Source organism: Oratosquilla oratoria, chromosome 8 (assembly GCF_046742065.1).
Source record: "Oratosquilla oratoria isolate Oo_2021 chromosome 8, ASM4674206v1, whole genome shotgun sequence".
Lineage (NCBI taxonomy): Eukaryota > Metazoa > Arthropoda > Malacostraca > Stomatopoda > Squillidae > Oratosquilla > Oratosquilla oratoria.
The window spans coordinates 52,754,730-52,770,820 of record NC_134784.1 but is presented as its reverse complement, the minus strand read 5'-3'; the positions used below and the strand labels follow the sequence as shown (position 1 = coordinate 52,770,820).

The 16,091-nt window shown below is 39.1% G+C and overlaps 1 protein-coding gene across 2 annotated transcripts in view; it reads left to right on the top strand.

Moving 5' to 3' along the window:
* The window catches only part of mle (dosage compensation regulator mle), a 47,743-nt gene that overhangs the window by 20,276 nt on the left and 11,376 nt on the right, over positions 1-16,091 (top strand). The window contains exons 2-14 of one of the 2 annotated variants that reach the window (XM_076189213.1): positions 5,802-5,870; positions 6,141-6,187; positions 6,291-6,415; positions 6,549-6,650; positions 8,528-8,692; positions 8,955-9,152; positions 10,181-10,329; positions 10,597-10,777; positions 11,370-11,567; positions 11,670-11,919; positions 12,097-12,191; positions 12,286-12,498; positions 12,703-12,877. In XM_076189213.1, the coding sequence (XP_076045328.1) occupies positions 6,157-6,187; positions 6,291-6,415; positions 6,549-6,650; positions 8,528-8,692; positions 8,955-9,152; positions 10,181-10,329; positions 10,597-10,777; positions 11,370-11,567; positions 11,670-11,919; positions 12,097-12,191; positions 12,286-12,498; positions 12,703-12,877 (1,882 nt within the window). In that variant the 5' untranslated portion in view covers positions 5,802-5,870; positions 6,141-6,156. The remainder of the gene's footprint in view (positions 1-5,801; positions 5,871-6,140; positions 6,188-6,290; positions 6,416-6,548; positions 6,651-8,527; positions 8,693-8,954; positions 9,153-10,180; positions 10,330-10,596; positions 10,778-11,369; positions 11,568-11,669; positions 11,920-12,096; positions 12,192-12,285; positions 12,499-12,702; positions 12,878-16,091) is intronic. The other variant, XM_076189212.1, reaches the window with a different exon arrangement.

Sequence of the window (16,091 nt, the reverse complement as noted above, 5' to 3'; positions counted from 1 at the left end):
TTGCTCAATATTTACTGTACAGATTTTATTCTGCCTGACACTGTTTAGTTTTAACCATTTAACAGCATTTTACAAAAATGCAGATGGGCAAGGAGATGGCAGATAGGGGTGATGAAAAAGTACTGGGATGGTTTGGACACATGAAAAGAATGAGTGAAGAAAGATAAAGATTAGTAAAAGAAGTGTGGAAGACAGGGGTGGGGGAGTGACCTTGAGGGGACAACTAAGGAGATGGAATGATGGGGTGTAAAGGGTTTTGAGCAAAAGAGGAATGTCTGTTGAGCAAGGAGAGGAAAAGGCTGGAGATTGGGGTGAATGGAGAATGGCTGTGTATAGATGATGCTATGATGCAAGGAAAGGAAGAGTAGGGGGTGGGAGTAAGAGTGATTGTGTGAATGATATTTGGCGCAGCCCGAGGGGAATTCTCCTTGTCTTTTTTTTTTTTTTTTTTTTTTTTTTTTTATGTGGTGATGGAGAGTGGGTGGGAGGGGTCACCAATTAAGTGAAGTGACCTTACTGTGGATGTGCTGTGTCCTGCTACACTGCTTCAGACCCAGGGCATTGAGCAGGGTATGGGGATCGCCTATCATAAGGGGCTAAGATGAAAGGGTGGATGAGAGAGTGGGTGTGCATAGGTTTATGTCTTGACTTGGCTACCTCTCTGGTAAGGGGAAGAAGCCCTTGTTTTATATATATATATATATATACTGCATTTTATGGAATTGTATATTCTACTAGCTACTTGGCCATTTTACTTAACTGAGGGAAAATTGGAACATAATGATTTAAGAAAGCAAATGTGCTGGTTTTTTATGGGTCTGGAGAAGACATGTCAAGAAGTAGATGGGGAAGAGGTACAGGAGATGAGAATGTGTGCGAATTGGTGAAATAGTGTAGGTGGTGAAGAAGTTTTAACTTTTTTGTATCAGCTGATTATAATTGTATGTATGTATTTGTTTAATGTATATATGTTTGCATATGTGTGTGTGTGTGTGTGTATATATATATATATATGTATATTATACACAAAAAGTCAATCAGTGTATTTGAATTCATGTCATCATCATGAATTGTTTTTGTATATATATTTACGGGATCCGGGCCGGATAGCGACTGTCAAAACAGCGACAGTCATAATAGCGGCTTCATAAGGGCGATGTAATCAGGTGAGCGACTTTCAAAACGGCAACTGTCATAATGGCGACCGCATTATAACAGCGACTGTAACAATAGCGACTTTGTTTTAAATAACCCACTGTCGGAGAAACAGCAAAAGAAACAGACGATCTGTATATTTCGACCACTACTCTGGGCCGAAATCGCCGATGATTTCGGCCCAGAGAAAATAACCTTTTAAGCTTGAAGGCTTGGTGCACTGTATAATTTCAATTTAGATAATTTGTTTCATAAGTTTAATTTAATTTTCACACAGTATGTGCAAAAACGGTGCACGACACAATGTCGAAAGACAGAATGTCGACTGTGACAAAATGTCGAAACTTCAGATATCGATGTGATTATGTACATAAAATGACCAAAAAGGCAAACCTGTGTTCACGCTCAACAACTATACTGAAATCCTAATCAACTTTCTTGACTATACATAAAGTGAATATTCTAATTTCAAAATAAATTCTTGAACTACATTCATTCGAATACAATACATAGAAAACATGGCAAAAGTCTTTGTTGCTCAAAAAGGAGGAAATTTTTTTTTCACTGTACATTAAGTAAATATTCTAATTTCAAAATAAATTCTTGAACTACATTTATTCGAATACAATACAAAGAAAAATTGTATAAGTGACTGTTGTTTAAGTTGTTTTATCTTATTGTTATGTTAAAGAAGAAAATCATGCCTGGCGGTCATAACGGGTCGAGTGATTTGAGAAATTCGATCTTTAATGCTGAGTTAGATTTTCTTTATAACAATATCCATCTTCAAACAACCTCTTTTAGTCATGATTGGTCAAGTGCCACTAATATAAAAGGCACACATGACTGAATAGTCAGTGAAATGCATATTCCGACATGTCGCATTCGACCCTCTGTCGTGTCGACATTTTGACCATTTGACATTGTCTTTCGACGTTCTGTTGTAGACCCGTGCAAAAAATATTGTCACTTGAAATGATATAAGTATTTTTTTCATTCTTTTGATAATATATTTTCTTTCAATAAAGTAAATAATAATAGCAACATTTGGAGGACTGGCCGAAACGTCCTACCCTGCAGAGTTCTGGCTGAAACGTCTGTGGCCGAAACATCCTACATTCGATGCGCTCCCCTCCTTCATGCTCATAATGATGTTGAACTTCTGGACTGGGTTGTTCAAAATAAATTTTTGCACTATCTTGGCGTTAAATCTATCTTGACATTAAACATCATGGTAACACAGAGAGTTACCATGACTTTTAACATCAAGATAAACTAACGCCAGAATTAGTTTTTGAACAACCCAACCCTAGACTCCTTGTTATAATATGTTTTCAATGTTAGGCAACTTTTTGTGCAACAATAACACCATTTACCTTAGTCCACACATGAAAGTTATATAATTTCAATTTAGATAATTTGGTGCACTGTATAATTTCAATTTAGATAATTTGTTTCATAAATTTAATTTCGTTTTCACACAGTATGTGCAAAAATATTGTCACTTGAAATGATGTATTTTTTTCATTCTTTTAATAATATATTTTCTTTCAATAATAAGTAAATAATAATAGCAACATTTGGAGGACTGGCCAAAACGTCCTACCCTGCAGAGTTTTGGCCGAAACATCCTACATTCAATGCTCATAATGATGTTGAACTTCTGGACTGGGTTGTTCAAAACAAACTTTTGCAATATCTTGGCGTTAAATCTATCTTGACATTAAACATCATGGACATCAAGATAAACTAATGCCAAAATTAGTTTTTGAACAACCCAACCCTAGACTCCTTGTTATAATATGTTATCAATGTTAGGCAACTTTTTGTGCAACAATAACACCATTTACCTTAGTCCACACATGAAAGTTGTATAATTTCAATTTAGATAATTTGTTTCATAAATTTAATTTCGTTTTCACACAGTATGTGCAAAAGATATTGTTACTTGAAATGATATATAAGTAATTTTTTAAAATTCTTTTAATGATATATTTTCTTTCAATGATAAATAATGATAGCAACATTTGGAGGATGGCTATTATTACTTATTTATTATTGAAAGAAAATATATTATTAACCCCTTCCATACGGTGCCGCCTACGTAGGCGTCATGAGGAGCAAGTGGATTCGCGACACTGCCATATCGGCGTCTTGATTATATTTATTGTAGTCGCCCCTGTGTTTTTACATTCTCTCAAATGTGCCCTGAATCCCATTCTCTGTGGTTTTCAAAATTCGCGGGTGAAAGAGAGAACGATCAATATAAGCTGTGACTATATTTTATGATGCGAGTATTATTACAACACGTCGTACGGCTGGCATTGGCTGCTGCCCGCGAGATTTAAGTCCCGTACTGAAGTGGTTAAAAGAATAATATATCACTGGCGATTTTGGCTCAGAAAAACCCTGGGCCGAAATCACCGGGCAGAAATCACCTTGGGCCGAAATCACCTTGGGGCGAAATCACCCGAAGCCCCCTTTACCCACCCTACCCCTCCCTTGCTTGAGACCTTCCCCCGTGGTCCCTCAGGCTGACTATATGTACTCCGAATGTTCGCCCTAATGTCCGTGTGCTTGATAAAGCTCTAATGAGCAAAACGTTTTTGTTCTTCACATTGTTAAGACTTGGACAACTTGCCCACAACGGAGTGTATAAAGTCAAGAAAAGGAAGTGACATGATAAGGACAAAACAAAGTTAAAAACCATCAACTGGAGGTGCGCAAAGGCAGGTTGTAAAGGTCGCCTAACAACAAGCCTTCAGTATCGAGAGCAACAACAGCCCCCAGTGAGCAGTGGTGTTCACACACATCCACCAAACCCTTCGGAAGTGGCAGTCCGGAGAGTGGAAAACACTGTAAAAACAACTGCAGTAACAACATGGGATCCACCACGAAGAATCGTGCAGGATGCAATGGCCGAAGTTCATGTAGAAAGTTGCAGCAACTGTTGGCTCTTCCACAAATCTGCGTCAAACCACCAGGCGGAAAAGGAAAGCAACAGGCAACAACCCCCAGCTCCTGCTAATGTCGGAGAACTGTTCATACCTGATAAGTTGAGGCAAACAACAGACCAGCGTAGCTTCCTGCTCTGTGCCAGTGGGGGTGGAGATGTTCATCGGATGCTTATTTTCAGCACAGATCAGTTTCTTCAGACCTCACAGACTCTGAACACTGGATGTGTGATGGTACATTCAATGTGTCACCATCCCTTTTCTATCAAGTGTACACTGTGCATGCTTTGATACGAAACAATGTGCTTCCCTGCATTTTTGTTCTACTCCCAAATAAGCAACAAGTCACATTCTCTCAAATGTGGACTGAGATCAAATCACTGAAACCTGGACTCGCTCCAAGAAGTGTACAGATCGACTTTGAACTAGCTTCCAAAGCTGCACTCATTGAAGCATTTCCTCAAACGCACATTTATGGCTGTTACTTTCACCTGGGACAGTCGCTCTGGAGAAAGATTCAGGAAAACGGACTGCAACGGTTATATTTGAAAGACGAAAATGTTCGGGTGGCACTGAAAATGCTCCTTGCTCTTGCCTTTCTACCTATGGATGAAGTGAGCGATGCCTTTGATGAATTGGTGGCAGACTACCCAGCAGAAGTAATGCCTCGTGAATTATGTACTTCGAAGACAACTACGTGGGGCAGAGGAACAGATGGGGAGACAGACGACAGCCATTGTTTCCTGTACATACGTGGAGTGTGAAAGCCAGACAAGATGCAGGGCTGCCACGAACCAACAACCAGCTGGAGAGTTGACATAATGCTTTTCAGGGATCATTGGAAACCCATCATCCTACCATCTTTCAATTCATCGAAGCCTTAACCCCTTCCATACGGTGCTGCACACGTAGGCGTCATGAGGAGCAAGTGGATTCGCGACGCTGCCATATCGGTGTCTTGATTATATTTATTGTAGTCGCCCCTGTGTTTTTACATTCTCCCAAATGCGCCCTGAATCCCATTCTCTGTGGTTTTCAAAATTCGCGGGTGAAAGAGAGAACGATCGATATAAGCCGTGACTATATTTTATGATGCGATTATTATTACGACACGTCATACGGCTGGCATTGGCAGCTGCCCGCGAGATTTAAGTCCCGTACCGAAGTGGTTAAGATGGGAGGAAGCCCTTCAACGGACGAACCGAACCCAGCTCCTGCAAGACAGATACCAGATTCAGTGAATGAAAAGATACGTGACAATGAACACACGAATCACTGCTGTACAGCAAAATCGAGATCAGTATGATCTTCTGCAATTCTTTCGAGCCCTCACTCACAATTTAGAAATAAACGTGGCTTGCTCACTTGATGACTGATTTTTATTGCAAGGCTTGATGACTTTCTGTTGTTTGGTTTGACTAGCATTTTTCTTTTTAAATCGTGTGACTTCTAATAGTTAGTCCAAATAAAATGTTGTTTTAGATTCCCTTTAGGTTTAAGTTTATTACTGAACAGTTTCATGCAGTTGATGCGATGATGTCGCTGTTATGACAATCGCTATCATGTGGTCGCTGTTTTAAAAGAATCGCGATTGTGAAGTCGCTCTATTGACAGTCGCTATTCGGAACCTGAGCCATATTTACACCAAATTTTATTAATTCAATTATGGCTAGAATCATTTTCTATGTTCAGGAGCTATTTCCACCTAGCATTACAAGCAAGATGACCCCAGCTTGCTGTTATGTACACCAAATAAGAAAGGTAGGCTCAATAACTTTTAGTTATGATAACTAAAAAGATAAATTCATGTTTATTCAGTTGTTTATGTTAAAAAGAATAAAAACTAACAACTCGTTGAAATATGATTTTCCAAAACCAATAGTAATTTGTATGTGGTCATTTACAGTATTGTAAGAATACTGTATGTGTTCAGTATTGCAGACTTTTCTTCTTGAACTGGGTTTACCAAAACTATATTTTGTTATGCAAATTTTATTGTATTTTCTGATGGTTTCCCTTTTCATTCTGTAGGAGTTTTGTTGCGGAGATGAAGTTTTATGTGAATCAACTTCAGAGAAGTAAGTCAGATTTATGAATAAACATTGTAATTTTGTTAGAGATATATTAAAGTTTGTCTTGTGTAGTAGAGGAAGGAGTTTTATAAAAGTGTTTTATTTTCAGCAATCTATGGGAGAGAGACTGGTTCCAACAAACAAGCAGCATCCAAAAGTTGTGCTTTGTCCCTGGTGCGGCAGCTGTATCATTTGGGTGTTATTGAAGCATTTGCTGGTACTCTTAAGAAGAAGGTAAATTATTATTATTGAAAACTATATACTTGTATTTATTTTGCACTTATTTGTAGTAGCAATGTTTCTTTTTTAGTAGAAATGAATCATATTTTTGGGTATAAAAAATGTTTAATTTTATGTGTTTCCAAAGGAAAGTGAAAAGATCCCATCCTATGAAGTCAGTCTTACTCCAGAGGTAGACGCTAAAGTGAATGATGCTTTGGAGGCTACTGGAATCCGTCCAGTAGGGATGGTAAGTACCATCATTATTGCTTTAAGTTTTTTGTCATCATTTTCTCCTTCACATTTCCTTCTCTATACTTCAGCTTAATATTCTCAAATCTGAAGAATACCTTAGGCTGATGCATATGTTTGTCAACTGTATTCTTCTCAAAGTTGTTGTTATCTTCATTTATTCCCCACCTCTCCCATGTCTTGCCTATTGTTTTGAAGTGCACATCTTTTATTGATTGAGGGAGGGAATGGAGTGGGTGGGGATGAAATGGTCGAGAGTGGAATTATGAATTATGTTTTTTGACTAGCTGCCTCCCTTATAAGGAGGAAAAAGCCCTTGGTATATGTATGTATGCTGTACTCCCTGCTCATTTTTGGGAGTGCTTGCTTGTATTTACCTAGTTGTATCTTACAGGAAGGAGGGCTACACTTGTGGTGTCCTGTCTCTGTATCTTGCCATATTTAATTTGCTCTTAAATTCGTGTATTTTTTTGCACACACTTGTTTCGTCTAGTATATTCCATACATCTACCACTCTGTGCAGAAAGTGGTTCTTTTTCACATCTCTTCTATAACTGTCCTTTCTGAGCTTTCTTCCATGTCCTCTTGTGTTTCTCTTATCCCAATTTAGTAAGTCTTCTCTATCAAGGACTTCCATACCTCTCATATTTCTGTAGATGGTCAGCAAGTTACCTCTTTCTCTTTGTTCCAGAGTCAGTAATTCTAGTTTTGACAGTCTTCATATGACAGTTTTTATAGTGTTTGGGGCCATCTTTGGGGTTGCTCTCTGGATTCTCTCAATTTTCCTTGTATTCTTTTTAGTACTGGGTGATCATAGTGTCACTTTGTACTCCAATTTTGGCCTTATCACTGTGAGTATCCTTACCAATTCTTCCAAGTAAAAGCCACTTTTATTGATCTTAGCAAGTGATAGGTTTCGCCGACAGTTTTGTTAATCTGTTTGTCAGGGAACATACCCTTTGTGATGATTACTCTTTCCCCCCCCCCCTCTAGATCCCACATTTGTTACTTCCTTTGCACCAATTTTATATTGTCCTGATATATATATATATATATATATATATATATATTTTTTTTTTTTTTCTCTCTCTCCAAAATCCATTATGTTACATTTCTTCATATTGAAGTTGACTTCCCACCTCTGACTCTATTCCCAAACTCTGTTCAGATCTCCTTGCAATGAGTCACAGTCCATTTCAGTACGTACTTTCTTTTACAGTTTTGCATCATCTGCAAAAAAGCTCATGTAACATTCCACACCCTCATCCATGTCATTCACAATATCAAACATTATTGGTGCCAATACTAATCCTTGTGGAACTTCACTAGTCACCCCTTCCCAAGTAGAACTGTTATCTCTTGAGTACTACCCTCATTTTTTTTCCATGCAAAAAGTCCTCTATCCATTTCAGTAGTTTACCTTGTATTTCTCCTATGGTTTCCAGTTTTCATAATAGTGTTTTGTGTGGGACTTAAACAAAAGCTTTTTGTAGGTCTAGGAAAGCACAATCAGCCCATCCATCCCTTTCCTGTATTATATCTAGTAGTCTTGAGTAAAAACGGATCAATTTTGTGGTACATGATCTTCCCTGTCTAAATCTGAATTGTCTCTGATTTAGTATATTGTTCTCCTCCAGATGTTTTATCCATCTGCTTTTTATAACTTTCACAAATTTTGGGTACCGCGCTTGTGAGGGAAACTGGTCTTCAATTTGTTGGGTCTTCCTTATTTTCTCTATAAATTGTGTGTGCATATATGTGTTTTAAGCATATATTTTAAAAACATGCTTATTTTATTTAATTTATTTATTTTTTATTTTCATTTTATCTTTATTTATTTATTTATTTATTTATTTATTTTTTTTTTTTTTTCAGGGTGCTTCAGGGGAGCAAGGCGAGTCCCTGATTATAGAAACCAAACTCGCTGAACCTCAGACTGATGGGCCAAAGTTCAAATGTGGCATTGTGTCATGGTCTCCACCACAGCAAAATTGGAATCCATGGACAAACTGTAACATTGATGAAGGACCTCTTGCTCATGTAAGTGACTTAGTGTTCCACTTATAGTTCAAGCAATACTCTCATGCTGCTGTTTAGCAATAGAGAGATAGTTGCCAGAATATTTGAGAATGTACTTCATAGTGGAAGTATTTGATTAGAATTGGTTGTAATCCTTCCCTACCAAAGGGGAGAGAGTTGAATTATGAAGCCATGTGATAGCTTGAATGAAGGTGAAAATACTCATCAGTAGATAGTGTTCAGGACTCGCTTCAAACTTTAATGAAAATAATATTCTTTGCAGATTTCCTTAGATCAGTTCAGTACAAACATTCAGGAAGAGCATCAGCGCAAGCTTCAAACTGATGCTACCCTACAGAAAATGTTGCAGTCGCGCTCAGAGTTGCCAGTCTTCACCAAGAGGAATGACATTCTGGCTGCTATATGTGACAATCCAGTAGTTCTGATTAGAGGCAATACTGGGTGTGGAAAGACTACCCAGGTGAGTCTGTGTAGTAAGGATGAAGAGAACTGACAAATAGGATTGATCAAAGAATACTGAAATGGTTTGGGCATATGGGAAGAATGGTTGAGGTGAGGGGAGGGTGAAGGGGCTTTGAAAACAAGTGGCTCTAGTGTTCATCATAGGTAACCACCACAAACTAGTACCTGTTATTGGTTCCTCCTCTACAACTGTGAGTTGAAACACCCATTGGTCAAAATGAATGGCCAGGCCTGTTCACAATGCAAAAAGTCCCGACGTACTCATCTTTGCTCTCAATACACAACCATATCTAATACAGAGGACCTTACAGGAAAAGCAAGTAAGAAAGTGAGTGTGCTCAGAACAGTTGTAGACACAGGTTTTGAATTACAGTAAGAACCATTATACATTTGTCCATAATATCAATATTAACCTCTTCAATATGAATCGAATTCTCATGGGCAGCATCAACTGTCTGATGTACAATTATGCATCACAGTACTTGCATTATAAAGTATAAAGTTACAGCTGTATTACTCATGCTCTTTCACTCTGAATGTTAATAAACACAGAAAATATGAAAAGGCCAATTCACAGAATATGGGGTCACACCTACAACTACAAATAAATATAATAAAGACGGTGATGCTGGCATCCTCACGTACCCACTCATTCCTTGTGATGCTTATGTAGGCATCATTGTATGGAAGGGGTTTTAACTGTTATAATAGCATGGTACCCCCAGCAATTAGGAAAACATGGAAAACCTATTAGATAACACAGGACCTAGAAATACTGCTTCTCTTCATCCTCTCTCCACATCTGACACACTACCCACCATGCACCCAAACACAAACTTGCCCTTCCCTTTCAGTTATTGTTTACTCTGTGCTAATACATGCATCTTTCATCTGAAATATACTGCCAGTCTTTTACGTTTTACTTTTTTCTGTACCATATCCATGCACATTTAATTACCCAATGGATAGAGATCTGGTTGGAGTCCTAGACTTAGATATACGTACGTACTTTATTATTTTTCACAGATTTGTCAATATATCCTGGATGACCACATTCAGTCTAGCTCAGGAGCTTACTGTAATATTGTTGTGACTCAACCAAGGCGGATATCTGCTGTGTCTGTTGCAGATCGTGTCGCAAGTGAACGGGGTGAGGAACTAGGAAAAAGTATAGGGTATGTATATTTCTTCAGAGTTTTTGACATGTAATCTTTTCAAGTGTTGGTATAGTGAAATGTTCCTCTGATCTATCTATATACTAAGGGCACTTTCCCCATTTCAAGGGAAATAGCCAAGTCAGAAGATAACTACCCACTCCTGATAATTGAGAGTAATTTTGTTCCAAATGTTCAGAAAGATTTCTAATGTTCTTACCTGCAGTTGGTGATTGAATCGTGTTTCAAGTTAAGTATTCATAAAGTTTTAAAATAATTTTGTTTCAGATATTCTGTGAGATTTGAATCTGTGCTTCCAAGACCTTATGGAGGTGTTTTGTTCTGCACTGTGGGTGTACTGCTGAGGAAATTAGAAGGCGGACTCCGCGGTGTTTCTCATGTTATTGTTGATGAAATCCATGAGAGAGACATTAATAGTGACTTCATCCTTATTGTTCTAAGGGATATGGTAAGTATTTTTCATGATGTTTAGTATCAAGTGGAACTTTCATATTTGAAATTTCCATGAAGTTGTTTGAATATTGGGTAATTTTTTTTTTCCATTAGAATTAATGTACATGCATGCATATACTAAAAGGCCTTTTCCCCATAATAAAGTAGGTGGGCTAATCAAGTCATACACCCATCTTTCATCCCACACTTATCCAACACCCATTTATGTTTTTTTTTTTTTTTTTTTTTTTTTTTTCCTTTTACAACTCAAGTGGGAAGACTTGGTGGTAGCATTCTTTTCCCCCACCACAGGGTAGACAAAAAAAGGAAATGAAATTCAGAGAAATGGTACAGGACAGTAACAAGGGGTTGGGGGACAGCATAACAGAGGGACAGTCATAATTTCTCAATGAACAGAGTTTTCCTCTATCACAGACAAAATTATGTGTGGCTCTGGTCCATAGGGGCACCCCATATAGACCCTAAAGTATCAACTGCATGCTACTTTGCCACAATAACATGCAGCCAATACCCCTTGTAAAGGGGGAAAATCCTTTGGTATATGTATGTTTATTTGTGAGTGGTTTTGATGGGAAAATGTGTTTCAGGTTCGAGCATATCCCGATCTGCGTGTCATCCTCATGTCAGCAACAATTGATGTGTCCCTCTTTGTGGATTACTTTGGTAATCCAGCTGTTATTGAAGTTCCTGGAAGGGCACATCCAGTTCAGGAGTATTTCCTTGAAGATTGTATTCAGTTGACTAACTTCGTTCCTCCACCCGACACAAGGAAGAGGAACAAAAAGGTAAGTTGAAAATATCTCACTTTCTCTGCCTGTCTCATATGGTGACAGTATTTCCAGTTTTATTTAAAATAAAAATTGTGTATATATAAATCTTGTGTTTAGGATAAAGATGAAGAACTCCCTGGTGACGAGCCTGAAGAAAATCTGAATACATGTTCACCGGAGAATTATTCAGCATCAACACAAAGAGCCTTAGCTCAGTTAAATGAAAGAGACCTGAGCTTTGAACTTATAGAATCACTTCTGAAATACATTAGAGGATTAAATACCCCTGGAGCCATCTTAGTTTTTCTTCCTGGGTGGAATATTATCTTTGCACTAATGAGGCATCTTACTCAGCATCCACAATTTGGTGAGTAGATGTATTTTCATTTAGTGTCGCCAAAGAAACCACTTTGTGGAAATTTACTAATATTGATAGATTCTGACATTTTTTCTAGTTTCTGGATGGCCCTCTCCCCAATAGATTTGTTTAAAATGACTTTACAAGTGATAGGAAACACAACTTACTAAATTATCCTCAATTCAGGCCAGGGTGATTACGTTGTCATGCCTCTTCATTCCCAATTGCCGAGAGAAGACCAGCGACGGGTGTTTGAACCTGTTGCAAATAACAAAACCAAGGTATTTCAAGGTTGTGTATATTATGAAGATTATTCTACTTGAATTATTTTATTCTGGCACTTGAAAATATCTTGCTAACTCCTTTGTTTTACAGATCATTTTGGCAACAAACATTGCAGAAACATCCATTACAATCAATGATGTAGTATTTGTGATTGATAGCTGCAAGGCCAAGATGAAGCTGTTCACTTCGCACAACAACATGACAAACTATGCCACAGTTTGGGCTTCGAAGACCAACCTTGAGCAGCGCAAGGGTCGAGCAGGACGAGTGAGACCAGGAATATGCTTCCATTTTTGCACTAGGGTAAGGAGAGAGAGGCATTTAGATTTCTTGTAAGTGGTCAACATTGAAAGATAAGATAATGGAACTACTTGTTCTCATTTTTATGGTGAAGGTGCCAGGGTTGCCTTGGGGTTGATCTTCAACTTCACTGTAGAACAATTTTATTATTATTATTATTATTTTTTTTTTTTTTTTTTTTTTTTTTTTTTTCTTTTCTTTTCTCAGGCTCGATATGACAGACTCGACGAACACATGACACCAGAGATGTTCCGTACACCACTGCACGAGATTGCACTTTCAATCAAGCTGTTGCGTCTAGGACCCATTGGAGAGTTCCTATCCAAAGCTATACAGCCTCCTCCAATTGATGCTGTTATTGAGGCAGAAGTAACCCTAAAAAGTGAGTTAACATTGACTTTGGTATTTTGAAGTTAACTGCAAAAAAGGATACTGATCACTTGAAACCTCTTTAGTGCAATATGGCCTTTGATTATTGAGGCAGAAGCAAGGAATTTAGATACGACTGGAAAGAATAATACCAGCCACTTTTAACTTCACACCAATGTGACTTCATCCCCTCTATGAGATATTGTTCTACATACATATACCAAAGGCTTTTTCCCCCTTACAAGGAGGTAGCCAAAAAACAAAGCCATAAAAATCATTCCCACCCATTCCATCCCCAATACACTCCACTCCCCTCCACCTTCTACCCTCCACCTCATGCATCACAAAATCATCCCTATACAACCATTTTCCATTCACCCTCGTCTTCTGTCCTTCCTCAATAGACATTCCCCTCTTCCCCAAAGCCCCCTTCACCCCATCCATCATCTCATCCTGGGTTGCCCCCTCATGTTCACTCCCTCCACATCTGCCTTCCATACCTCTTCACTCATTCTTTCCATGTGTCCAAACCATCCCAATACTCTTCATCCACCCTGTCTCCCAACTCCCTTACCACCCCTGTTCTCCTCACCTCCTCATTTCTCACTCTATCCAGCCTAGTAACCCCCATCATACTTTTCAGACACCTCATCTCAAACACATTCAAACTCCTCTCTTCCTCTCTTATGTTCCATGTTTCTGCCCCCATACAGTGCTGTTAGCACAATCACTTCTTCATACAATCTCTTCTTAGCATCCATTCCCAAATGTCTATTTCTCATAACACTTTAATCCACCAAGGCATTTATTCACTTCTGTCAATCTACATTCTACCTCCACCTCCACTCCTCCACATTTGTACCCAAGTATCTGAAACTATCCACTTCTTCCAGTTGCTCTCCCTTAATGCTCACTTCCAGTCTGCTGCCACTTTCACCCCTTGTACATCTCATCACCTTACTTTTACCCACATTTATCTTCAACTTTCTTATTTCACACACTCTCCCAAACTCTGTCACCAACTTCCTCAGTCCCTCCTCTGATCCTACTACAAGCACAGTGTCGTCCACAAACAATAGCTGGCTCACCTCTCACTTTTCTCCATTTTCTTCAAACATCTCCAATCCCTGACCCACCACCCTTGCATTTACCTCTTGCACCACCCCATCCATGTACAAGTTCAACAGCCAGGGTGATATAACATCCCTGACGAAGTCCCACTTTTACCTCAAACCACTCACTCTATCCATTTCTAATCCTGACACATGCACTACTACTCTTGTAAAAACTTCTGACAGCTCCTAGAAGCTTTCCTCCTATCCCATATATCTGCAAATCCTCCCAAAGTGCTTTCCAGTGTACCCTGTCATAAGCCTTTACCAGATCCATAAAAGCCCAAAAAACATCTTGCCTTTTCCTATAGCTTTCTCACATATCTGTCTTACCACAAAAATCTGATCTACGCAACCTCTACCTGTCCTAAATCCACACTGTTCCTCTCCAATTACTCCCTCTGTTCCTCTCCTAATTCTCTCAATCAAGATCCTCCCATAAGCCTTCCCAACTACACTCAACAAGCTAATCCCTCTAAAACTATTACACTCACACTTGTCCCCTTTTCCCTTGTAAAATGAAACTATACAGGCACTCCTCCAGTCCTCCAGCACTCTATCCTCTCTTAAACAAACATTAAATAACCTCACCAGACGGTCCACCATCACTGTACCATCACTTTTTTTTTTTTTTTTTAGACATTCTGCATGGCATACATCCAGACCAGGTGCCTTACCTGCTCTCATCATCTTAACAACTGCCTTCACTTCATTCTTCCTTATTTCTCCATTTTCATCACGCATTACTCTCATTTTCTTAGCACTTCCCACTGCAACTATCCCTCCCTATCCTCCTTCACATTCAGTAACTCCCTAAAATACTCTGCCCACCCTCTTACTGCCTTTTCTTCCATTATTATCTCACCATCTGCACCTTTTACCTTTTCTTCTCTACTTGATTCACCTCCTCTTCCTCTTTTAATTTCTCTCCAAAACATCTTTTTATTACTTGCAAAATTATCTGTCATACTCTAACTGTCTAACCCCATTTCACATCTGCTCTTCTCTTTGCCTCCTTTACATTTTGCATTACTTCTCTTCTCATTTCTTTGTACCTCCCATATGACTCCCTCGTCCTATTTTGTAACCAGTCTGTGAAAGCTTGCTTCTCTTCTACAACCTTCTTCGTTTCCTCATCCCACCACTCACTACCCTTCCTTCTATTTACTCCCATCCTTCTTGTTCCACACACCATCTTTGCACACTTTGTGACTCCCTCCTTGAACCATCCCCATTCCTCCTCCACTCCTAGCTGTACTCTATCCTTCACTCCCTCCCACTCCTCTCGCAGTTTCTTCTTGTACTCCCTCTCCTTTTCCTTTTCCTTCTCATTTAAAGAGTTCACTCTAAGCACCTCCCTACCTTTTGTCCTTTTCCTCTTTCTCCATCTATCCTCCACTCTCAATTTATCTTCCAAAGAATTATCTGAAAATCCCCCACTCTCTCCCCTTAGAACATGTACATCCTTAGCTCTTCCTATTATACTCCTATCTACCACTACCTAGTCTATTAATGCTCTATCTACCACCCATCCACCACCCTCTCCCATGTGTACTCTTGCTGTACGTTCTTCCAAAACACTGTATTTGCTATCATCAATTCTCCAGATGCATCTCCCATCAACTCTCCACTACAATTCTTTCCTGGAACTCCACGTTTACCCCCCGTGTAAGGGGGAAAAAGCCTTTGGTATATGTACGTATGTATGTAATACTACTACATTGATATTCCTCCCTAATCCCTCTATACACTTGTTTAAATCTATCCAAAAAGCCTCCCTTTCCTCTACACTCTTCTGACTACCAGGCCCATATGCACTCGCAAAAACCCACATCTCCTTTCCCAGTTTCACCTTCATCCACATTAACCTTGAAGAAACCTCCTTCCACTCCACTACACGCTTACTAGTATAGCCACCCCTTCTCTCCCTCGCCCTCTCCTCACTCCTGAGAACCTCCCAGCTCCACTCCCAAACTCACACTTGCCCTTCCCTCTCAACTTAATTTCACTCAAAGCCAACACATCCATCTGTCTTCTTGCAAACATACTACCTATCTCTTCCCTTTTACTCTCATCTGTAACACATCCACACTCATTAAAAGACCCAGACCTTAG